The sequence below is a fragment of the Photinus pyralis genome, unplaced genomic scaffold (genome assembly GCF_008802855.1).
Source record: "Photinus pyralis isolate 1611_PpyrPB1 unplaced genomic scaffold, Ppyr1.3 Ppyr1.4_LG6, whole genome shotgun sequence".
In the NCBI taxonomy this organism is placed as follows: Eukaryota; Metazoa; Arthropoda; class Insecta; order Coleoptera; family Lampyridae; genus Photinus; species Photinus pyralis.
The window spans coordinates 23,381,339-23,404,995 of NW_022170663.1; the positions used below are offsets into that span (position 1 = coordinate 23,381,339).

The window sequence follows — 23,657 nt, forward strand, 5'->3', positions numbered from 1 at the left end:
AGCACGAAGGCTTCCCACTAATTACATGCTTTTCACAGCAATCTTCGATTTGAATGGCCAATGCCTCATAAATATAGGTACACGAGGTTAATAGCGAACAACGAAAGCTTTACATGTAAAATGGCTGCTTCTTCATACATGAAGTAGAAACGTTAAGTTAACCGCAATCACCTTTTTTAAGCTGATTTGTTGTTGATATGTATGGAAACGCACTGTGCAACAATATTTAGCACTTTTTCCACTAAATATTAATTAATTTAAACGCACATGTCAATCATCGAGATTTTGTTTGACACGCATTCCTGGTGCTCTAAAACGTGTATTTCTGTCAAAAAACGTGGGGGGTCTTTTTTACCCCAATGCAATACCTGCCTTTTACTTATGTGCGGGTGGTAACAAAAATCCTTAGAAGTGGTTTACAGCGACCTGATGGTAGTCATCTAGTTGAAATCAAATATTATTTGGGGGATTAACAATTTGATCTAGAAGACAGTGGAGTCGCGACCACATTCAAAAACAGTGAGCTCGGAGGAGTATCCCCGTTTTAATTGTAACCTGCCGTTATAAAGAAAAATAGAAACAAATACGATGACAAAGATGGGGACAAATAACATGATGGGTGCCAAAACCAACATGTAAGTAGGTCCAGTAGACACGGATACGAAGTAAGATGCAGACGAACAAACATTGATGAATAAATACACAAATGGAGGTAAAGAAACAGAGGAACAGATGGAGAGGTGGGAGCGACGGATCCTGGGGGTCGGAATGAGGCAAAGCTGAAAACCGGGCAGGCAATAAAACAGAGTGAGATAGCGGAGATGGAAGGGGTGTGAACGGATTAATGGTCACGGTTCCAAGACGAGGACGAGGGAAACCACCAAAGACGGAGCCGAAAACACAGAAAGAGGTAGAGGTAAAAGCGGAAGCGTATGTTAAAGCATAGATTTCTAGACAGATAGGGTGAGGAACATAGAGAGGGTGAAAAGTCGAATGAATGAGGCGGATTCAAAAACCAAAGACTGAGGCAACAATCGGGCACAGGAACGACGAAAACGAAAGCGTATCGTAGAGGGAAACAGGAAACCAGACTAAATTGAAGAAGAAAAACCGATTTTATAGCAGAGGTACAAGGGCGATGACAGATATATAGATACGTTTTGGAAACCTTGTGCCTTTTCTCTAAAGAACAAAGCTGAATGAGGCGCCGAGCTCTCTTCAAAATATTAAACAGGTGCAAAAAAGAATAAGTACAAAAAGTATCCACTCAGTCCACTTGGTGCGAAAATCAACAATCGTCAATTATTTGTGTCAACTGCCACGTTGTACATTCTGTCGAATTTGCAAACCGCGAAACCACCTTCCGTTACCAGTCAACTTCATAGAAGAATTTTCCAACCAACTCAGAAATCAAAGGTCGCACCCGTTTCCAAATTTGAACGGCTAGGAGGTAACACAAAGTTAATGTTTATTTTATATTAAGTGTAGCTCATATTCTTCACGGAGTTTTATTATTATTTTAGAATTTTCGAATCAATTTACAAATGAACAATTAGAAACGTTCCTCTGAAGGATTAGATCCAATTCTTTGTCATTTTTCTGACAGGTGAAAGAAATGATCTCAATAAAGAGAAGATTCATGTATTGGATTTGCATTCGGTTATATAGCAGTAAAATTTAACAGTTTTACGTAAACAATCAAAATTCTAGTAACCGTTCGGGGTTGCGCCCACCCTTGAAATGTAACCTTCCTTTACACAAACCGTACGCTACACGAAACTAGTTGGGTGTTTATTTGCCACCATCACCGAGACCCCTTTGACAGATGCGGAGACTGGAGATATGCCACTGATGCAGTTTCTGAGCTTTACTACCACAGGAAAAGAAAGAAAAAGTTACATAATTGTAAAAATCCACAATTGGAAATATCTACAAATGGTAGGTCGGATACAAAACAGGGTATCTACAATACGCCAAATATGAAATAGAAATAACAAAAATGCATGAGGGTTAGTTTTGAAATAAACATTAGAATATAGTCGTATATGATCTGACTGACTTAAAATATTTAGGCATCTTGCAGGTGTAACGAACCACCCTAATTTACTCTCTGAAATCTCGCCATAGGTACCTATCATATACGCGGTGATATGAATATGCTTTACATTGTAATTTGTATATTAAAGTAGAAGCGCTTAGAAATAATGCAAATGTATAATGAAAGCTCTTATTTATACAATCAGCCTATCGTTCCTACAACATAAATTCAAAGCGAAATGTTTGCAAGTCACCAGGTAGGGTGCCATTTATACGTAGGTACTGAAAAAAAGAACCGCAATATAAGTGAAACGGTAAATGGTAGATAAAAAGGCGTCGACTGTTTAGATAGACGCCTCTTTCGAAGGCCCCTTTTTCTTGTACAGCCAATAGTGGGAATCTTCGAAGTATTGGATTTCAGTAGCTAAAGCCCTGGCAACCACACCAGTCTCATGCGCACGCTTCCGTCGAGAAGACCGATAAAATTTTTCGAGCTTTTAAATTTTGTTCAATTGTTATTATACATGTATCACGAGTTTCTTTAAAACCACCCTGTTTTTTTCGCCGAAATCCCGTTAAAGGTGAACATTGTTTGATAAGTGCAAAGGTTAACGAGGTGCAATATATAATATTATTAAGACTGATAGTCCTAGGAAAATATTTTATTATGAAAGTAAGTACTTTTATTTTTCTATGTTTTCTTCTTTTGCGCCGGGTTTTCTACTTTAGAGGTGAGCAAATGCTGAAAACTTGTAAAATAAGATTGTTTTTGAGTTTGTTCAGCAAACACTTCGAAAATATCAAATTATGCAAATCTCTGCCATAGGTCTTATTAATAATTTTCTCGCCGTTTTAACATTTATGCTTTGTAAGTAGAGCAGTTCGCCTTTGATTTATAGTAATTTTGATATTAAAACGTGATTTTGCCGGTCATCTAAGATCTCAGTCTCATCTCATTCAAAACTATTATTCTTGATTTTCTTGGTAAGCCCATGGATTTCCATTTTTCGGTTAAATTGGCAAAAAGGGGTATTGTAGAAGCACAACTGAAACAATTCCCGCATTACATTTTTGTCGATTTCATATCTTCATGAATTTTACTAATTTAATTAGTAGGTACCTATCTAAATATTCCTCATTAACATTTTAGCGGTTTAAAAAACAACTTCACTATAGCAATGACAACGTGATTTAATTCATTTTTCGCGCTTCTTTAGATTTTAAGATAATGTCTTCCAATAAAACCCGTACGATAAATGTCTTTTTTGCGTTTACGGAATAAAGATGGATATTTAATGTCTATTTTTAAGGACAGATACTCTGCATGTGCTCCCAAGGGAATATAATGCAATTACTGAGTTACGCATTCCTCATGAAAACTTTAAAGTACTTAATTATTATTTATTTAAACTCACTTTTGAACTTCTTGACGATCGTGTTCTTCACCAAAAGGAGTATCAGTAGTGGTATAGACAGTTTTAGGTAATTCAGAAGGACTATCAGCGTCATTTAATCCAATTTTTTTTTTTCACCAATTGCCTTTTATTGTTTACTGAATTTTTGACATATCCTGAAGCCTGAAGTTACGGTCTGCTACCGTTACGTTTCAGGACATCTACATCAGTTCTTGAGTCAGCGAGAAACGAGACCGAAGTCCTGTCCTGCATAATAACCCTTCTAGTATTAGATTTAAAAATGATACAATAATTGGAGCATCTTACTGAAAATGTTTTTGCCACCGATTGGGGTGTATACGTATATTGTTCACATAGGTAATACACCTAAAACGTGGTGAATGGTTATTTGCATTGCTTTTTTTAAATTTCATGTAAGTATTTTTTGGCATATCTAACCAAATCTGTCAAGTGATTTTTACAATGAAAGTCTTGTCAAGCTTATTTTTTGTGGTTATAATATTAAATAACCAGGATTCCAAATTTTTGAGAGAACCAAAGCAAATGCGCCTTTTTTTACCTTTGTTGGTGATCATTATTCATAATGATAAGTCATTTATTGTCTAGTCAATCAACGTTATTCCCGGTTTAGTATTTGCATGGGTAACCACACGAAAACTTCGCTCGTTGTCTTTTTGTTTATTTTAACCTAATTTTTATAATGATTAATCATAAAACTGCAATATATACATATGTATACTTTGTTTCACTAGTGTTGAATACTTCTTCACACTATCTCTGACGTCATAGCAAAATTAAGGCAGGTCGTAAATTAGTAGTTTGTTTACATATTGTCATATTGATGTTTAATAGTTATTTCTTATACAAGACGATAAAGGGATGTTTTAACAATCGAGTGAAACAGCCACTCGCGAGATGGTTAGTTTCCCTTTATAATACCTACAAATAACTTTATTTTATAGGAGAAGCCATATAAATCATTGTAAAGCTGCCGACAATTCTGAATTTACTTTAGACGTCAAAAATAGCAAGGTTGGGTTCTTCCGTCGTATCTATGGAAACAGTATTGTTTTCTGTTCTGAACTTCAGTCTATTTCGTGCTCCGCGTTCGATTTTTAATAAACATGACAGATGTCACTAGATCATTTTTGTTTCACTTTATCTACCCTTGCGGTTGAAGAAGTTACTTTAACCACTCCTACTGCTTAGCTATTCATTAAAATCTATTAAAATGTTACACTGATATTTTAACGTATTGATATTTTATCTTAAGTTCTTCGCATTAAAACTAAAAAGAAAGTAACGACCGAACTTCTTAAGCAATCACACATCCTAAAGATTAACTGCGTACTGAGCTGCTGACATTGGGAGAATTTAATTTTTTTTTTGTAATAAAACAATTTTTTTAGGTTAAACAAAAAAATCTTCTTCAAATAACTAAATAAACAATTCACAGATTTCGCAATCCTTGCAACCATCGGAGGCATTGGAAATAATAATCGTACAACGCCATATGTAAAACACAAATAACCCTTATTCATACGGTATCACTTAAATTTTCTAAATAATAAGGGTCATAACATGCGTGTAATACCATCACGGGCGATGTGCGATAAATTTAGATTCGAATTAACAAAACCCTTGCGCACTGTTGAGTAAGTACCGTATCGACTGTATCCGCGACTTTTCCTGAATCTACCGATTGCAGTCGAGTACGGGACAATCATCACTTGATGCGACACCAATTGTCTTCTTTTCTGCTCGACTAACCAGTAACTTCATATACCCATACAAAACATAAGCATTTCCAATATGGGATTGCTATTTGAACAAAAAAAGTTGTAAAACATCACGGCGCTAAAAACTCAAATACCTTTATTTTAAAAAAACGGTTTTGACAGTTTTACATCCTTTATGCCTAATGTACACTGCCAAAAGAACGGTTTTGCTTAAAAAATATTTAAATTTTTTTTAGGTAACATTTATTTTCTCTATTTTTTTATATATAAAACCTAAAATAATTTTTATAGGTTGCACACAGAAAAAGAAACTCTTTTGAATAATCCTTTCAATTTGAAAAGAAAAAGTTGGATGCCGTTGTGGCGCTCAAATTTTTTTACAAAAACCCGGCTCGACATTTTTCGTTTCCGTACCCCTAATATACATATCCAAATTTGAAGAAAATCCATCGAGCGGTTTTCTCGAAAAATTACCAACGTACGCACGACATACATACAGACGGAAAAAATTTTATTTTTTAAACTTTGCTTAAAATGATGATAAAACGTTGACATTTGGTGAAATTTTGACATGTTTATTGCTTAAAAGTTCATCTACCCATCCACGGTGGATTTCTTCGGGTTACAGTCTTCGTTTGTTCTTTTTAAGAAAGCTAATAATTATGGATACCTACTTATGATTGGATTGGATTGGATTACGATTGGATGCAATTCTATCTGGAAAAGGATCAGCGTAAAATCTTTACGACCTCTCTGAAAATGAGGTCATAACGTATAATTCAGAAGCATGATATAGTACCCATTACCTACACCCGTGCGTAATGAAAAAAATTTGCTGTGCGCGGCACAGATACCACCCGCAATGCGCGATACTGCTCATATATGTCTAAAGAATATGTTTATCAAATTTGGTTCCAATCGGTTCAGCCGTTTAGCCGAAAATGCGAGTATAGACCGACAGACAGACAGACCGACACACCGATCGACATAATCGAGAATTTGTTTGATTTGGATTTTTGGTGCTTTAAAACGTGTATTTCCGTAAAAAGTGGGTTTTTTCTTTTTAATATCTCCCGCTGGGCACAGTTAAGTTTCGACACGACAAGAAAATCCTAACATTGACTTATTAAAACTCTTATAAACTTGAAAGACTCGAAAGCCTCAATCACATTCCGTAACGATTCCAACGAAATCACTACTCAAATTTTGAATAAAATCGGAAAAACATTCGGATGAAAAGAAATTAGAAAAATCTGGCAGAAAAATAAAGTTCTACGTGGATTTCAAATTGGGGTTCAAATTGACACATAATTAAGTAAAAAAATTACAAGATACAATATAAAATGAAAATGAAATACAAAAGAATTCTGTATGAAAAAAGTTAAGGCTAACAGTGCCTTTTGAATACAACACGCCCCGTTTGCAAACGCTCGATCTGAAAACAAATTAAGAGATCTCAAAAATTACTCACCCTTCTGTTGAGAATGATCCAACAAACTGGGCAAAACAAGAAATATAAGATGTTCGGCGAAACACACGGGATCGAAGATAATAGCACTTAGCATTGTGACTGCTCGGATGGAAAGACTTCTCTTGTATTATACCAATTATTTCTTCATTCTTGATAACACAAACTTTTTAAACTCGAAATTCCATGCGTAAAAACGAAAACGGTAAAACGGAGGACGAATGCGTTTCCTTTTGTAAAATTGCACTACTGGTATCAAAATCACGTCACAGACACTTACGCTCCATTTCCATCGCCAAAGCTAATAAAACACCCGCATCGCTTATCTCGCACGTGACATTGTTTGTCGAAAAACCAATTAACTCCAATACTCCAATAACACCTGACCAGTTAAAACCAGAAACTCACTTAAAAACTTCAATTAAATGTTACCTTAGTTACCCGTTTGAAATTTATCATACAAACTAAATGCAACAAATCAAATTTCAAATTAAATGAATTCACCAATTATCTGCTAAATTTACAAAAAAAAAACTGATATTTAAATGATAATTCAACAAATTCAACAAAATTCCCGAGAATTATGTTACATAAAGGCTGTCCTGACTGCTACTTCCGATATTCACACTGAAATTCCGTCACCAACACGTATTTTTACACTACAAGGTGGCTCGCTTTTCATCTTGGCCATTGTTTCAACCTCGGTTTCAACCTAAAGAAACGCCACCCCATGTAGTTTACACAACAGTACCTACTTGTATATGTAGGGGTTGTTAATTGTTAAATGATGACCCTGGACTCTTTTTTAAAACAGTATACAGTATACAGAAAATCGCGAGGAAAAAGTATTTCAATTTTTCAAGAATAAATGCATTTTATTCTATAAGATCCGTTCAGAAACGGCAAAGCACTTTGAATTAAAGTATCAGAACCACATTATTGCGCATTTTTGTCTTTCCTTGTTATTGGTTAGGGTGGTAATTTGTCTCCTCTATCCACATCAGGAACGAAATTTATGTTCTTGCCTTGCTCTCGCTTTGGTTATCTTGGTAGAGTGAAACGTTCATTTAACTACCAATTTCGTCGGGAAAAAGGCAACACACATTCCCTGGAGTCATTGGAACTAAAATTGCGTGTTCTTTTTCTATCGTTAATTTGTAGATCAGTTTGTTCACACAAGATACTAGACAATGTTTTCCACTTTTTTGCCGATTTAGCGTTTGCAGCAGTTTATTCAGCATTTGAAGTTGAAATCAACACTTGTTGATGGTAATAAAAGCATTCAGTACATGCTTCAAGCACCTACTACATTTGGTATTTGTCACTGACGCAAAACAAAATTTTCAGTAAGTTCATAATTTCGTCAGCTGATGATCATGGAAAGGTTCATGATAAATTTACCTCACAAACTATTGCTGTGTGCAATGGCATGCGGTCACTAAGCCATCCACAAAACAAATGTTCAGCTAGCTCAAAACAAAACAACCTTTAAATTTAGAATTGTAATTATTTTCCTCGTAGACGCCCGGCTCTTGTCTCAAAATCTCAATGTTGACATTAAATGAATAATTTGCAAGGCTTAGTAGCTTCGATCAACTTCCGAAAATTCCAAATAATTAATTACACGAACTTTCATTAACGCCTGACATAATTCTTGGGCACTAAAAGAAAAATCTGACATGAAAACCATATCCGGGTTACACAATGGATTCGAATAAACACAATTTCTGTATTCAACTCATTGCCGTTTCCTTCAAGGGTGTTAAAAAAGATGAAAAACCTCTTTGAATTTAATATTATGAAATACAAATCCTACAGAAGTTCAGAAAATTAGTTGACGATTTATTATAAATCATTTGTAAACAACATGGTACTTGTACTTTAATAAAGGTGACACGACATCATTAAAATCCCAATTTTTCCATAAGTCTACAACTTCCTGCAGATGCAAGTAAACGTAACAACTAAAATGGCGAACTTACTGCGAATCCCTTGCATTCTCATGGGTGTCTACGTCCACCACTTCTCTTTTATCCATTTGCCTAACTGGTTTACTTATTAAATTCACCTACTAACCCCTCATGATCGCTCTCTACATGTCTAGCACTAATAGATTACGAAGTGTAAAATGATACAGAATTTAAATGCGACTAAAATCTTAGGAAAATATAAGGGGGAGATATAAGCAGTTGGGCAAATAAAAAATTCCTTTAATTTGCCAATTTTATGATAATCACCATTGTTCCACTGTTCGCTGATTAGCAATAAAAGATGTCATCATTCGCATTTCACTTCTCATTAGCGGCCACAATTTTTTAATTATTGACGCCCGCGTGTAAAGTGTCAGGTGTAAATATAAATGGTATTGCCCATTCTTTTACTATAAAGGAATATTTTAGGATTTAATTAAGTGCGAAAGTATTTAAATGCGACCCACGATTATAATAATAAGGTTCATAAAAGCTTGAAGTGTTATATAGAGATAGGATTGAAAGTTGAGGGCGAAATTATACGATTCTACTTTTATACGATACTGCCAATAACCACCTACTCTGGTTATTTTGTCATAACTGACTGGATGTTAATATTAAAACCTTCAATTTTTTACATTCCTAATTCACGGCGATGATAGGTACTAATTTTGTATTTAGTGTGATTTTTTATTAACGGAGGAATATCCAAAGATCTTGAATATTGCGCCCTGCCCTACACGCTGAATTGTTTCCATTCCATTACGTTGCCATCTTTCGATATAACGAAAAAGTTACACACTTGACCAGAAATGACAAGGAATTCAACAATTGCTTGATAAAAATAAAAATAAATAAGAAAATCTATGGACTTCCCTACGTATGTACGTAAGACGTGTATTTAGATTAAGCTCTAACATAAACAAACTCGATCAAACAACAAGTGGGCACTTCGAAAAATATTTCAAGCACCTCTGACTAGATCTATTCTATTCCGTGCTGTCGGCTCTTGAATTTTTTAACTGGCAATAAGTATCCCTTCTCGATTTTAAAGTGACATTTCAACAAGGTGACTGACTTACATTTTAACTCTTTCAGCTTTATATCACGACCATATGGGTGAAAGATATGAATGGTCTTTTTTTACAAAGGATCCTTGATGTTCCACGACTTATTTTTTTAAAATCTTACACAAACATTTCCGCCACCGACATTCGCCGTGCGGGAAAAAATACAATCGAATTTAACAATCAAGTAGTTAATGTGACAAAACATTTAGATAGATACTGTGTTGAAATGTGTGTAGGTGTGGTGAAAGTTTAGTCCGAAAAGAGCTTAGGAGGAAATTGGGATCAAATGAATATGTTCTGTTGCGTAAATTATAGGAGGGTAGACTAACAAAAAAGGTATAATAAAGTAAATATGTATTTAAATACTGAGAAGACACCAGTAATCACAGTAAACCACATTTTAGTACAAGCGGTTGTAAAGAGTTGGCACGAATCGCTCGGTGTTGTAGTTTAACCTGGCAAGCACGTGGAACTGGCCGTTGTTGCTGTATGGCACGATAGTGTTGTCCTTGTAATACTTGGGTGAGAAACCGTTGAATCCCTTGATTGGGTAGTGCTTGGAGACGTAGTTGCGTTCGTAGCTGACCTTGTTCAAGAAGGAGATGAATTTGTTTAAGATATCCTCGACCAAGAAACTTTCCAGGCCGTATACTTGCTGGTTTTCGATCAACTTGCAAAATTCGGCAGCAACAACTTCAATGTAACGGAGGAAGCGGATTTTGAGTTCAGGCACGTTAGTGAAATCTTCGGTGCTGATGGTTTGTTTGAGTTCTCTTTTGATTTCCTTGATTCTGTAGATGAATTCTTCTACGTACCTTTCGGTGTGAAGGGAACGTTCGAAGGTCATCTGAAAACAATTTTGGTTAGTCATCGTCAACAAATCCGGCGAGTTACACTTACTTTGTTTTCGAATTTCTCCGAGATGTTGTCGAGGACGTTGATGAACTCACGGATGTTGTGGAGGAGAACGGTGTTGACATCGGTAACTTCCCAGGTATTGTGTTCGAAACGGTTGAAGATGCGTGTGACAAGCATTTGGACGGTTAAGACTAAATCCTTGGGGGATTCATATTTGTTCCACTGGAGGTTTTTGCCATAGAAAGACTCGATTTGGTTCTGGTGAACGGGGAAAAGAGTTTCGTAACTGTATGGGTTGTAGTAGTTGTTTTCAATGTTCTTGTATTCGAAGGGAATGTTGTAGTATTTGGTTTCGTATTGGTATGGGGTGTAGAAGCGGTTGTGGAATTCCTTTTCGTAGAGTCCGTATCCGTGCTTGCCATAGTATTCGGTGGAGTAGTAGTTGGGAGTGTAGAAACCGATCTTGTTACCGAATCTGGTTTCTTCGATAACGTGCTTGACGGCGTAGAAGTAGTGGTAGATGACTCTGACAAGAAGAGTTCTGATTTCTACGGCTGCAAAAAAAAACCCAAAAATCACCTACTGATACCATTAACCCATCCTGAGGTTACTTACGCAAGACTTTGTCTTCGCAGAGCTGTACCAACTGCTCGAAGATGGCAACAACTTCGCGCAAGTTGGTGATGATCTTGGTTCTGAAGACTTTCACGTCAACGGTGTTTTCGGTCATGATTTCCATGATGGGGTACACAATTTCACGAAGTTTGTTGGTGAGCTGATGTAAGACAAGGTCGAGTTCTTTGTGTCCCAAGACGGTCTAAAAGAGAATCCGTTTAAAAGTGTTCGAACTATAATTTGGCCCACTCACCTCTTCTTGCAACTTGCGGACGATTTCGTTGACGACGATGAGGTATTCGCGGAGGGCGACCTTAATTTGGGTTGGGTGGACGAATTCTTGAAGAAGTTGGGTAAGTTCGTTGGTATAGTCGTGGATTTGCTTGATCAAAACACGTGGGGTTTGGACAACTTCTAAGCCTTCGTTGATGTGGATAAAGTGAGAACGGATTCCGTGAAGGGTGTTGACGAAGTCGACGAAAAGGTACTTTAAAGTGTATTGGAATTCAGGGTAGAGTTTGTAGGTGATGTTTACCAATTTTTCGAAACGCTCAAGAACGACGTTGATGGAGACGATGAAGTTCTTCTTAATTTCGTGGATGTTGGTGATTTCGTTGTAGACGGTGAATTGCTTGAGGGAGTCACGTACTTCCTTCAAAAGGGAGACGACCTCTCTGAAGATCTCAGTTTGATAGGTGAAGGTTTCTTCGTGGAGTTTGTTGATGATGACCTCGATAGCTTCAACAAGTTTGTGCGATTGCCAGGTGACTGTTTTAAGAGCCAAGCGGTCTTCTGGGAAATCTTTTTCGAGATACAAAGTGATGTCTTGTACTTCGGAGCGGATTTGGTTCAAGTACTTGAAGAGAGTATTGCCTTCGTTGAAAGATGGAACGGCAACATTGGATTCGTACTTGTTCCATTCCAAAGTCTTACCATAGATAGATTCTGCTTCGAATTTACGGATTGGGAAAAGAGTTTCGTATCTGTATGGGTTGTAGTAGTTCTTTCCGATGTTTTTGTATTCGACGGGAATTTCGTAGTTGGATTCGTATTTGATTGGGGTGTAGAAGCGGTTGTGGAATTCCTTTTCGAAGAGTCCGTATCCGTGCTTGCCATAATATTCGGTGCTGTAGTACTTGGGAGTGTAGAAACCGATCTTGTTACCGAATCTGGTTTCTTGGATAACGTGCTTGACGGCGTAGAAGTAATGGTAGATGACTCTGACGAGCAGAGTTTTGATTTCTACGGCTGTAAAGAAAAAATTACCAACTGCTACCATTAGTCCACTCAGAGGTCACTTACGCAAAACTTTCTCTTCGCAGAGCTGTACCAACTGTTCGAAAATGGCAACAACTTCGCGCAAGTTGCTGATGATTTGGGTTCTGAAGACTTTCACATCAACGGTGTTTTCGGCCATGATTTCCATTACGGGATAAACGATTTCCCGAAGTTTGTTGGTGAGTTGATGCAAGACAATATCGTGTTCTTTGTGTCCCAAAACGGTCTAAAAGGGAATTGGTTCAGATATTCGAATAATAATTTTTCGCGCTTACCTCTTGTTGCAATTTGCGGACGATTTCGTTAACGACGATGAGGTATTCGCGGAGGGCTACCTTAATTTGGGTTGGGTGGACAACTTCCTGAAGAAGCTGGGTAAGTTCGTTGGTGTATTCGTGGATTTCCTTGATCAAAGCGCGTGGAGTTTTGACAACTTCCAAACCTTCGTTAATGTGGATGAAGTGGGAATGGATTCCGCGGAGGGTAGTCAAGAAGTCGACGAAAAGGTATTTCAAAGTGTATTGGAATTCAGGGTGGAGTTTGTAGGTGAGTTGCACCAATTTCTCGAAACGCTCAAGAACCAGGTTGATGGAGACGATGAAGTTCTTCTTAACTTCGTGGATATTGGTGATTTCATTGTAGAGGGTGATTTGTTTGAGCGAGTCACGCACTTCCTTTAAAAGGGAGACAACTTCTCTGAAGATGCCAACTCCTTCACTTTGGTAGCTGAAGGTTTCTTCGTGGAGCTTGTTGATGATTACTTGGATAGCTTCAACAAGTTTGTGACATTGCCAAGTGACGGTTTTAAGAGCCAAGCGATCTTCGGGGAAGTCTTTTTCGAGGTACAAAGTGATGTCTTGTACTTCGTTGCGGATTTCGCTCACGTACTTAAGAAGAGTATTATCTTCGTAGAAGGTTGGTACGGCGAAACTGGCCTAAGAAGAGCAAAGCCAAATGATTATCAAACTTGCTGAAATGAATAGTTTTACTTACTTGAAAAGCCACAGCCACCAAGAAGAAAATCGCTAACTTTGCCATGTTCACTTATGCTTGCCTCAACAAGTGAAGTGCCGACAACTAAAATTCGATTCTTATTTATACTACAAAAATACCCAGCATTTGACCCATTAGTTTCATTCACCTCCTTATCACATCACCTTTCTTGCATAACAATTAGATAAAGGATGATTAACTTTTTTTGCCAAGGTCTTCCGCAGTAATACATTTGATTACAACTGAATTTAGTAGATTATTTGCGAGTATTTAATTCGATAGTTTCATAATCGGAGCCATTGACCTAATTTATCAGCATCAAATTAATTATTATTAACTTAGTATTACATTTATCATTTTTGTATAACTTATTTTTATTTGTTTAATTTATTCCAATCCAACTTTGTTAGACGATGGTCTCCAAACAATTTTTTTGCCCTCAAAATATTGGCCGGAAAAACACCAACATGTTTTTGGAATAAGCCAAATACAATAAAGGTTGTGGTTCTTTAATTTTTATTCATATAGGCTGACGACTTAACACGAAACGTGGGGATTTTCTATTTGTTTTCGAAAATATCTTGGACTTTTCAACTTCTCATACAACTTTTACCGTAATAGAGATTGTGGTGGAAACTCGAGTGGAAAGTGGCGTAACGTTTGGAAAGCCCTTTGTACCATTATTTTTAATTTGTAATTTATGATATATACTCGTATCTTTATCTACCTAGTTTTACAAATTAGTCGGGAATCTGGGAGTCAAAATTCGAACATGATATGTGAACTCAAAGATATACATTTTGAAAAATACGTATCTTGTGCAGAATTAGATGCCGATTCTGAATCAAGAGTGCGCAATGGTCGCGGGGATTGCAAATAGCCAGAAAAAAATACCTTGTTTCATTGTACATATTTTGTCTCGATATGTATACCTCTATCTCCAACAATAACGAAAATACCTCGCGACTGAAATTTATATTACACTTTTCGCGCATATACAGCTTTAACAGTTTATAGAGTGGTTGTTAAAGACAACATTGACTTCCTTTTTGTTCTGTGAGACGACAAATACCATGAGCTTTCGAATGGTGCACAAATTCTTGAAAAATATTCATAAATAACTTCGTACATGCGATGTAAAGGTAAAATTTCTAACTTTTGGGAAGTGTGAAATTTTGTACAAATTATTTTTTTCTGGCTATTTGCAATCCCCGCGACCATCGCGCCCTCTTGATTCAGAATCGGCATCTAATTCTGCACAAGGTACGTATTTTTCAAAATATATATCTTCGAGTGTAGATGGCTCTATTTTAGAAGCGGCTTTTTGATACCCAGATTCCTTTCGCATTAAAGCTTTTAAGTTCAGTCCACATTTGTGTCATGTGAAAGAAGTTGGGACGATTATTCACGAGCTCCTAGCGAGTCCATAATTTTGCGTTGTCTGCCTGTCTGTCCGTCCGTCCATCTGTCCGTTACTAACGAGTGGACCGATTACGATCAATTTTTCAGGTGGATTTTTTATCAAATTTGTTCGTGAATTGGCAATGTAGGCCAAAAAATAAGTCAAACTAAACTAATAACTTTGCGGGTTAGAAGGGTTACAGGATTGGCCGGGAAATTTTCGTTAATTTTCCCTTAAACCCCAAAAAGGAGTGGTCGAAAAAGTTTGTGGTGGAAAATGCGAAAGTGTCAATTTTCGTTTTTGTTTTCCCCAGCTTGAACGGTCGAAAATAGACGATTCCCGCGCGTTTGTACCTTCTATGGTCACTTTTGTGAGAGAATCTGCACCTGTTATCATAATAATAACACGTTAGTTATAGAAGGTACAGGCTACTACATTCTTATTTCTTTTAGGCGCCATACTGGATTTTTACGGAATGAAAAAGAAAACAAGTTGTAAATGCTTGGTAATACATATCAGTAGGTATTTTATTAGGAACGTTTAAACTTATCGATCTCACGAGTAATCTCTAACTCACAATAGACTAGAACCTGCACATCTACAGTATGCCAGAAAGCTTTTAGTGAAAATTTGAAGTCTCTAGCTATTGTTGTTGCTGAGATCTCAGCCGGACAGCCAGCCAGCCAGCCACAACGGATATAATAGCGTATTTTTTTCAAAAATGCGCTAAACATAGGGACGTGTTAGGGTGACAAATGGACCAAAATCATGTTGATCACCAACTTCTACTTACCCGTGGATGTTTTGTTAAGAGAATGAATGTCAAAACAGTTGATTTTGAAATTTTTCTTGTAAATTTATGGAAAAAGTATTGAGTTGCGACGAACTCAGCTGCAGCTCGCGCATAGCCGGTGAGGGCAAGTAGAACGCAAAAACATCCTTCCAAAATTGAGCGTTTACCGTCTAAAGAAAACCCAATTTGGTAGAAGTGGAACAGGGAAAATCCAATTCGTCGCGTATTCAATACGAAATCTAAACCAATCAATTTGATTTTTAAGTAATTACTCGGCTCCAGTTCGTGCTAAAATTCCCGAACATCTGGTAATCGATTCGTTAATTAAGCGCGAACAATTTGACACCAAATCCTCTCGATAGGTGCTCCATTACTGCAACTGTTTAATTAGTGCGTGCTAATTATACATACTCAAAAGGCTGAATGGAAACTCATGACCTCGTTACATCAATTAACTTTATATTAATTGTAAGTTTTCGGATTAATTGTCCCTCATCTTCGCCAAGACAAGACCCTTCGGTGGTTACAAAAATAATTCCAAAATTCCAACAGGAAAGGTCATAGACGGACTAATTAATTACGGCAGCTCCCTGTCTCCATGGCATCGCGGAAAGTTCTCGAAATTACGGTTTTCTATGTAACGAAGCCCAAACCAATCGTTATTATATAGGGTGGTCCCCGTAAACGGCACTCAGAAATTCCAGGTGCTTCAAGTGACACGTAATTATTTTTCTTTTTTTGTCCTATATCTACGTATGAACTTGCTGGTATACTTTTTGGAATAGGTACAATGGCACAATTTGACCAGCAACGAGTTTTTCGGGTTCGGTCTCTATAAGTCTATCAGTGACTTCTCTGCAATTAATGCACTTATTAAGCGATAGCTTTCCATCACACCAAATTATAAAAGGGCCCCGCATATTCAAACTTCCGGTACCACTTCCTGTTTAAGCGGAAACCGATGCAATTTTTGTTTGAAAAGAGCAATCAATTTGTTACAAAGATTTCGAAGCGCTGAACAGCAGACAGTTAGTGAAACCTTCTTTTTGAGACTAAAAAGTTCGCTAGGATTAATAATATAATTAAGTTTCAATTTATTTAAATACTAAGACCATATCCGTAATCATAGCAAGCTACATTTTAGTACAATCGGTTGTAAAAAGTTGGGGCGAATCTTTGAGTGTTGGAGTTGAACAATCCATTCTTAAAGAAGGGAAGCACGTGGGAGTAGCTGTTGTAATTGTATGGGACGATGGTGTTGTCCTTGTAATACTTGGAGGAGAAACCGTTGAATTCCTTGATTGGGTACTGCTCTGAGACGTAGCTGCGTCCGTAGCTGACCTTGTTCAAGAAGGAGATGAATTTGTTGAAGATATCCTTGACCAAGAAACTGTCAAGGCCGTATACTTCTTGGTTCTCGATCAATTTGCAAAATTCGGCAGCAACAACTTCAATGTAACGGAGGAAGCGGATCTTGAGTTCAGGCAAGTTGGTGAAAACTTCGTTGCTGATGGTTTGTTGGAGTTCTCTTTTGATTTCCTTGATTCTGTAGATGAATTCTTCTACGTACTTTTCGGTGTGAAGGGAACGTTCGAAGGTCATCTGCAAACAATTTTGGTTAGTCAACGTCAGGGAATCCGGCGAGTTACACTTACTTTGTTTTCGAATTTCTCCGAGATGTTGTCGAGGACGTTGATGAACTCACGGATGTTGTGGAGGAGAACGGTGTTGACATCGGTAACTTCCCAGGTATTGTGTTCGAAACGGTTGAAGATGCGTGTGACAAGCATTTGGACGGTTAAGACTAAATCCTTGGGGGATTCATATTTGTTCCACTGGAGGTTTTTGCCATAGAAAGACTCGATTTGGTTCTGGTGAACGGGGAAAAGAGTTTCGTAACTGTATGGGTTGTAGTAGTTGTTTTCAATGTTCTTGTATTCGAAGGGAATGTTGTAGTATTTGGTTTCGTATTGGTATGGGGTGTAGAAGCGGTTGTGGAATTCCTTTTCGTAGAGTCCGTATCCGTGCTTGCCATAGTATTCGGTGGAGTAGTAGTTGGGAGTGTAGAAACCGATCTTGTTACCGAATCTGGTTTCTTCGATAACGTGCTTGACGGCGTAGAAGTAGTGGTAGATGACTCTGACAAGAAGAGTTCTGATTTCTACGGCTGCAAAAAAAAACCCAAAAATCACCTACTGATACCATTAACCCATCCTGAGGTTACTTACGCAAGACTTTGTCTTCGCAGAGCTGTACCAACTGCTCGAAGATGGCAACAACTTCGCGCAAGTTGGTGATGATCTTGGTTCTGAAGACTTTCACGTCAACGGTGTTTTCGGTCATGATTTCCATGATGGGGTACACAATTTCACGAAGTTTGTTGGTGAGCTGATGTAAGACAAGGTCGAGTTCTTTGTGTCCCAAGACGGTCTAAAAGAGAATCCGTTTAAAAGTGTTCGAACTATAATTTGGCCCACTCACCTCTTCTTGCAATTTGCGGACGATTTCGTTGACGACGATGAGGTATTCACGGAGGGCGACCTTAATTTGGGTTGGGTGGACGAATTCTTGAAGAAGTTGGGTAAGTTCGTTGGTGTAGTCGTGGATTTGCTTGATCAAAACACGTGGGGTTTGGACAACTTCTAAGCCTTGGTTGATGTGAATAAAGTGAGAGCGGATTCCGTGAAGGGTGTTGACGAAGTCGACGAAAAGGTACTTCAAAGTGTATTGGAATTCAGGGTAGAGTTTGTAGGTGATGTTTACCAATTTTTCGAAACGCTCAAGAACGACGTTGATGGAGACGATGAAGTTCTTCTTAATTTCGTGGATGTTGGTGATTTCGTTGTAGACGGTGAATTGCTTGAGGGAGTCACGTACTTCCTTCAAAAGGGAGACGACTTCTCTGAAGATCTCAGTTTGATAGGTGATGGTTTCTTCGTGGAGTTTGTTGATGATGATCTCGATAGCTTCAACAAGTTTGTGCGATTGCCAGGTGACGGTTTTAAGAGCCAAGCGGTCTTCTGGGAAATCTTTTTCGAGATACAAAGTGATGTCTTGTACTTCGGAGCGGATTTGGTTCAAGTACTTGAAGAGAGTATTGCCTTCGTTGAAAGATGGAACGGCAACATTGGATTCGTACTTGTTCCATTCCAAAGCCTTACCATAGATAGATTCTGCTTCGAATTTACGGATTGGGAAAAGAGTTTCATATCTGTACGGGTTGTAGTAGTTCTTTTCGATATTTTTGTATTCGAAGGGAATTTCGTAGTTGGATTCGTATTTGTATGGGGTGTAGAAGCGGTTGTGGAATTCCTTTTCGTAGAGTCCGTATCCGTGCTTGCCATAATATTCGGTACTGTAGTACTTGGGAGTGTAGAAACCGATCTTGTTACCGAATCTGGTTTCTTGGATAACGTGCTTGACGGCGTAGAAGTATTGGTAGATGACTCTGACAAGAAGAGTTTTGATTTCTACGGCTGCAAAAAGACAAAGAATCACCTACACTGTTACCATTAACCCATCCTGAGGTTACTTACGCAAGACTTTATCTTCGCAGAGTTGTACCAACTGCTCGAAGATGGCAACAACTTCGCGCAAGTTGCTGATGATTTGGGTTCTGAAGACTTTCACATCAACGGTGTTTTCGGCCATGATTTCCATGACGGGATAAACGATTTCACGAAGTTTGTTGGTGAGTTGATGTAAGACAAGATCGAGTTCTTTGTGTCCGATGACGGTCTAAAAGAGAATCCGTTTAAAAGTGTTCGAATTATAATTTTTCGGACTTACCTCTTCTTGCAACTTGCGGACGATTTCGTTGACGGCGATGAGGTATTCGCGGAGGGCTACCTTAATTTGGGTTGGGTGGACAACTTCCTGGAGAAGCTGGGTAACTTCGTTGGTGTATTCGTGGATTTCCTTGATCAACACGCGTGGAGCTTTGACAACTTCCAAACCTTCGTTGATGTGGATAAAGTGGGAACGGATTCCGCGGATGGTAGTCAAGAAGTCGACGAAAAGGTATTTCAAAGTGTATTGGAATTCAGGGTAGAGTTTGTAGGTGAGTTGCACCAATTTTTCGAAACGCTCAAGAACCAGGTTGATGGAGACGATGAAGTTCTTCTTAACTTCGTGGATGTTGGTGATTTCATTGTAGAGGGTGATTTGTTTGAGCGAGTCACGCACTTCCTTCAAAAGGGAGACGACTTCTCTGAAGATGCCAACTCCTTCACTTTGGTAGGTGAAGGTTTCTTCGTGGAGCTTGTTGATGATTACTTGGATAGCTTCAACAAGTTTGTGACATTGCCAAGTGACGGTTTTAAGAGCCAAGCGATCTTCGGGGAAGTCTTTTTCGAGGTACAAAGTGATGTCTTGTACTTCGTTGCGGATTTCGCTTACGTACTTAAGAAGAGTATTATCTTCGTAGAAGGTTGGTACGGCGAAACTGGCCTAAGAAGAGCAAAATCCAATGATTATCAAACTTACCGAAATGAATAGTTTTACTTACTTGAAAAGCCACAGCCACCAAGAAGAAGATCGCTAACTTTGCCATGTTCACTTATGCTTGCTTGCCTCAACAAGTGAAGTGCCGACATCCAAAATTCGGTGCCTATTTATACTACAAAAATGCCCATCATTTGACCTATTGGTTTCATTCACCTTCTTATCACATCACCTTTCTCGCATAACAATTAGATAAGCGACGAATAATATTTTTTGCTACTTCTTCTGCAGGAATTGATTGGATTATCGTGAGGACACTTGAATATTGATTATTTGCGAGTCCGCAATTTGAGTGAATAAAGAAACGCGCTTTGTTGCAAAAATTTTTGCGGATGGCATAGTTTCATTCATAGTTAATGCATTGAAATACTTATCTGCTATCAAAATAATTATTATTAACTTTGTATTACATTTATCAATTTTGCGTAACCGATCTTTTTTTTAATTAATCCAATCCAACTTGTGGGATATGGCCGAAAAGATGTTTTGCAATACGCTAAATGCAAAAAATTGCGATTTTAATGTCCTATAAGTATATTATTGCTATTAATACGTTCATCCTCATTTTTTTGGGAATAGGTATATGCGTGCTAAAATTAGGAAAATTCAAAATATATCCAAAAAAATTAACAAAATCTGAAGCATGTAACTGAGAGAGGTAGGGGGTTGATTTTTGATAGCGGTTGGAATTGAATTTTCTTAGGGTAGTTAATTATGAGGCATAGTTGTTCTATTAGATAGCTAGATAGAGTTTTAACATTTTTTATTCTAAAATTTGTTTTAAATCAATAACTTTCCAAAAAGAGTCATTTGAGTAAGACGCATGCAGGATCTGTCATAGAATTTTTATTTGATTTTAATGGCGCAATAAAATTATCATGCTCAAGGTTGGCGCGAGGTAAGCTCAGATTCACAGGAAACGCGGAGAAATAGTAAAAAAAATAGAAACGGGTTTACAGTACCAAAGATAGCGGCAGAATTTTGGCCCCACTGACAGATGTAGTAATATGGTTGGCCCATTTCTTGCGGAATTTAACTGCCGCAGTAAACGTTTTACAATAACCCTAAACCAATACAAACCTCTCTGAAATATTCCAATTTATGTTCATGAAATGATGAATTTAAATATAATTAAAATACCAAAGAGATAAACAAAATAAGATAATTACTCGTTTCATCTAAATTCAAATATAATTTACTAGCTGCTTGTGGAATCGTAAAATTTATTCCACATCAGACCACACACAAGTTTATATAGGTATGATGTGCAAATTAATATATATTGAACTCAGTTAATAGATATGTAGTAAATGTAAGGTAGTACTTTGAACAAAACAAATAGACATTACTTTATCTTTTTGTTTATTTTATAATTTATGTAGTTAATAAAAGTATTACACATTGATAAATTGGCAAAACCACATAGTATCAAATAAGCGTAATCGTATTCCTTAAATGTATAATAAATTCTAATTCATAAAATTGTGTTGCATATCTTTTTGGGCTCGATACGTATGTCTGTCTTTACTCGACGATTTCATTCAGTCTAAGTTGCATATTTCTACTCAGTAAGTTGTTCTACAATGAACCTTATTCACTGGCCTCCCGATCGCTCTCTTTACAAGTTAAAAATTCATTTCCTTCTTTAGTTCGGATCGGCCCCATGCATTTTTTGTTTATTAATGAGCCACGCACGCAGTTGTCTTTTTTTATGTTAATGCTGTTGTTGCACAAAAGAATTCTGTGTATTTGGTCACGGCCTAAAACCATTATTATATATTATTAAGAAACCGCCGGAGTTATTTTGATGTACCAATTATTAGAGTTCAAAAGAAATAAATGTTTTCAAAACCCACTCATGGGTGTTGCCGCGTAACACAACTGTAAATGATGCGTAACGGGCAAATCTAGGCCATAGCAGCTATCAATTAGCGAAAATCCGAAGTCTCTAGGTGGCCCAGGGGCCGAGGTCTCCACAGACAGACAGAGGACGGAAAATTTTGATTTTAAATGACGTAGTTTGTATCGATCTAACCAAATGTTATGTAGTTTATCTTATTTTTAGTGTAGTATGCCCAGTAGGGCGTCTCTTCAAAATGATAAAGTTATTGGGATGTCATGTTGGTTAACAAATGTTGTCATACAAACTATTAAGAATTTTTAACGCATTTTTGCGAGTTTATTTGTAAAAAGTTAGCTTTTAATCTCACTTTGGCCGGCTGGCTGGCTCGCAACAAATGAGGGTCAATCATGGACTTGTTATAGTCTCTGGGGACAATAGAAGATCGCTTGTAGAAAGACGAGAAGTGAACATGTACATATCTTGTTTTCAAATTGGTATCGTTGCGTCGGATAGATCTTGTAAACGAACAAATCTTGCGTGGCGGAATTTTGTTTTTCTTCCTAGGAGCGAACTTAACCACCTTTTGCAAGGCGCGTTTCGAGGGGTAGCCGCTCAAGGGCCCAATAGTTTCTTAAAGCTCGAATCGTGGTCTGTCTTTCTCGTGTGTGTATGAGACGTGGCCTCAAAAATTGAATTAGTATTCAATTTGTAGAGGGTTTTTAGCGAAATCCACCAAAATGCGAATTGCGGGTGAACGAGGTGTTTGAAATTTCAAGCATACCAAATGTCACTAAGTACGAAAAGTTTAGATACATCTTTTCCCACTTTGCTTTCAGATAAATCGCCCTAATTTTTATAATTCTAAACACATTTTTAGAAGGTAGAAATACACACAAAAAAGAATATACAAAAAAAGGTCAGATTTATTTAAATACTGAGATCACAAGTAATCACAGCAAACCACATTTTAGTACAATTGGTTGTAAACAGTTGGGAGCCCGTGGGAGTAGCTGTTGTAATTGGATGGGACGATGGTGTTGTCCTTATAATACTTAGAGGAGAAACCGTTGAATCCCTTGATTGGGTAGTGCTCGGAGACGTAGCTGCGTTCGTAGCTGACCTTGTTCAAGAAGGAGATGAATCTGTTGAAGACATCCTTGATCAAGAAACTTTCAAGGCCGTATACTTGTTGGTTCTCGATCAATTTGCAAAATTCGGCAGAAACAACTTCAATGTAACGGAGGAAGCGGATCTTGAGTTCAGGCAAGTTGGTGAAAACTTCGTTGCTGATGGTTTGTTGGAGTTCTCTTTTGATTTGTTTGATTCTGTAGATGAATTCTTCTACGTACTTTTCGGTGTGAAGGGAACGTTCGAAGGTCATCTGCAAACAATTTTGGTTAGTCAACGTCAGCGAATCCAGCGAGTTATACTTACTTTGGTTTCGAATTTCTCTGAGATGTTGTCGAGGACGGTGATGAACTCACGGATGTTGTGGAGGAGAACGGTGTTGACATCGGTAACTTCCCAGGTGTTCTGTTCGAAACGGTTGAAGATGCGTTTGACAAGCATTTGGACGGTTAAGACTAAATCCTTGGGGGATTCATATTTGTTCCACTGGAGGTTTTTGCCATAGAAAGACTCGATTTGGTTCTGGTGAACGGGGAAAAGAGTTT

General features: G+C 37.7%; 3 protein-coding genes across 3 annotated transcripts; all 3 read right to left on the bottom strand.

The window, feature by feature from the left end:
* Nucleotides 1–10,098: 10,098 nt before the first annotated feature.
* Nucleotides 10,099–13,511, bottom strand: LOC116174548. Its single transcript, XM_031492484.1, has 7 exons — nt 13,444–13,511; nt 12,726–13,385; nt 12,475–12,676; nt 11,426–12,420; nt 11,173–11,374; nt 10,600–11,111; nt 10,099–10,546 (listed from the first exon to the last, which is right to left on the bottom strand). Exons 1-7 carry the CDS (start codon nt 13,486–13,488, stop codon nt 10,100–10,102), a joined length of 3,063 nt encoding a protein of 1,020 aa, XP_031348344.1. The 5' UTR covers nt 13,489–13,511; the 3' UTR covers nt 10,099.
* A 3,250-nt stretch (nt 13,512–16,761) lies between these two features.
* Nucleotides 16,762–20,219, bottom strand: LOC116175211. Its single transcript, XM_031493350.1, has 7 exons — nt 20,146–20,219; nt 19,428–20,087; nt 19,175–19,376; nt 18,120–19,114; nt 17,867–18,068; nt 17,294–17,805; nt 16,762–17,240 (listed from the first exon to the last, which is right to left on the bottom strand). The coding sequence occupies exons 1-7, from the start codon at nt 20,188–20,190 to the stop codon at nt 16,779–16,781; spliced, it is 3,078 nt and encodes a 1,025-aa protein (XP_031349210.1). The 5' UTR covers nt 20,191–20,219; the 3' UTR covers nt 16,762–16,778.
* A 2,647-nt stretch (nt 20,220–22,866) lies between these two features.
* Nucleotides 22,867–23,651, bottom strand: LOC116174884. Its single transcript, XM_031492910.1, has 2 exons — nt 23,419–23,651; nt 22,867–23,365 (listed from the first exon to the last, which is right to left on the bottom strand). Exons 1-2 carry the CDS (start codon nt 23,551–23,553, stop codon nt 22,952–22,954), a joined length of 549 nt encoding a protein of 182 aa, XP_031348770.1. The 5' UTR covers nt 23,554–23,651; the 3' UTR covers nt 22,867–22,951.
* Between the last annotated feature and the right edge of the window lie 6 nt (nt 23,652–23,657).

Bases quoted from the DNA above. Each gene is read 5' to 3' on its own strand.
- LOC116174548 (XM_031492484.1), bottom strand. From the start codon at position 13,488: ATGGCAAAGTTAGCGATTTTCTTCTTGGTGGCTGTGGCTTTTCAA. The intron at 12,677-12,725 runs GTAAGCGCGAAA...ATTCCCTTTTAG, and splicing joins TCCGCAAATTGCAACAAGAG to ACCGTTTTGGGACACAAAGA. The intron at 11,375-11,425 runs GTGAGTGGGCCA...ATTCTCTTTTAG, and splicing joins TCCGCAAGTTGCAAGAAGAG to ACCGTCTTGGGACACAAAGA.
- LOC116175211 (XM_031493350.1), bottom strand. From the start codon at position 20,190: ATGGCAAAGTTAGCGATCTTCTTCTTGGTGGCTGTGGCTTTTCAA. The intron at 19,377-19,427 runs GTAAGTCCGAAA...ATTCTCTTTTAG, and splicing joins TCCGCAAGTTGCAAGAAGAG to ACCGTCATCGGACACAAAGA. The intron at 19,115-19,174 runs GTAAGTAACCTC...GTCTTTTTGCAG, and splicing joins CTGCGAAGATAAAGTCTTGC to CCGTAGAAATCAAAACTCTT.
- LOC116174884 (XM_031492910.1), bottom strand. From the start codon at position 23,553: ATGCTTGTCAAACGCATCTTCAACCGTTTCGAACAGAACACCTGGGAA. The intron at 23,366-23,418 runs GTAAGTATAACT...AATTGTTTGCAG, and splicing joins CAGAGAAATTCGAAACCAAA to ATGACCTTCGAACGTTCCCT.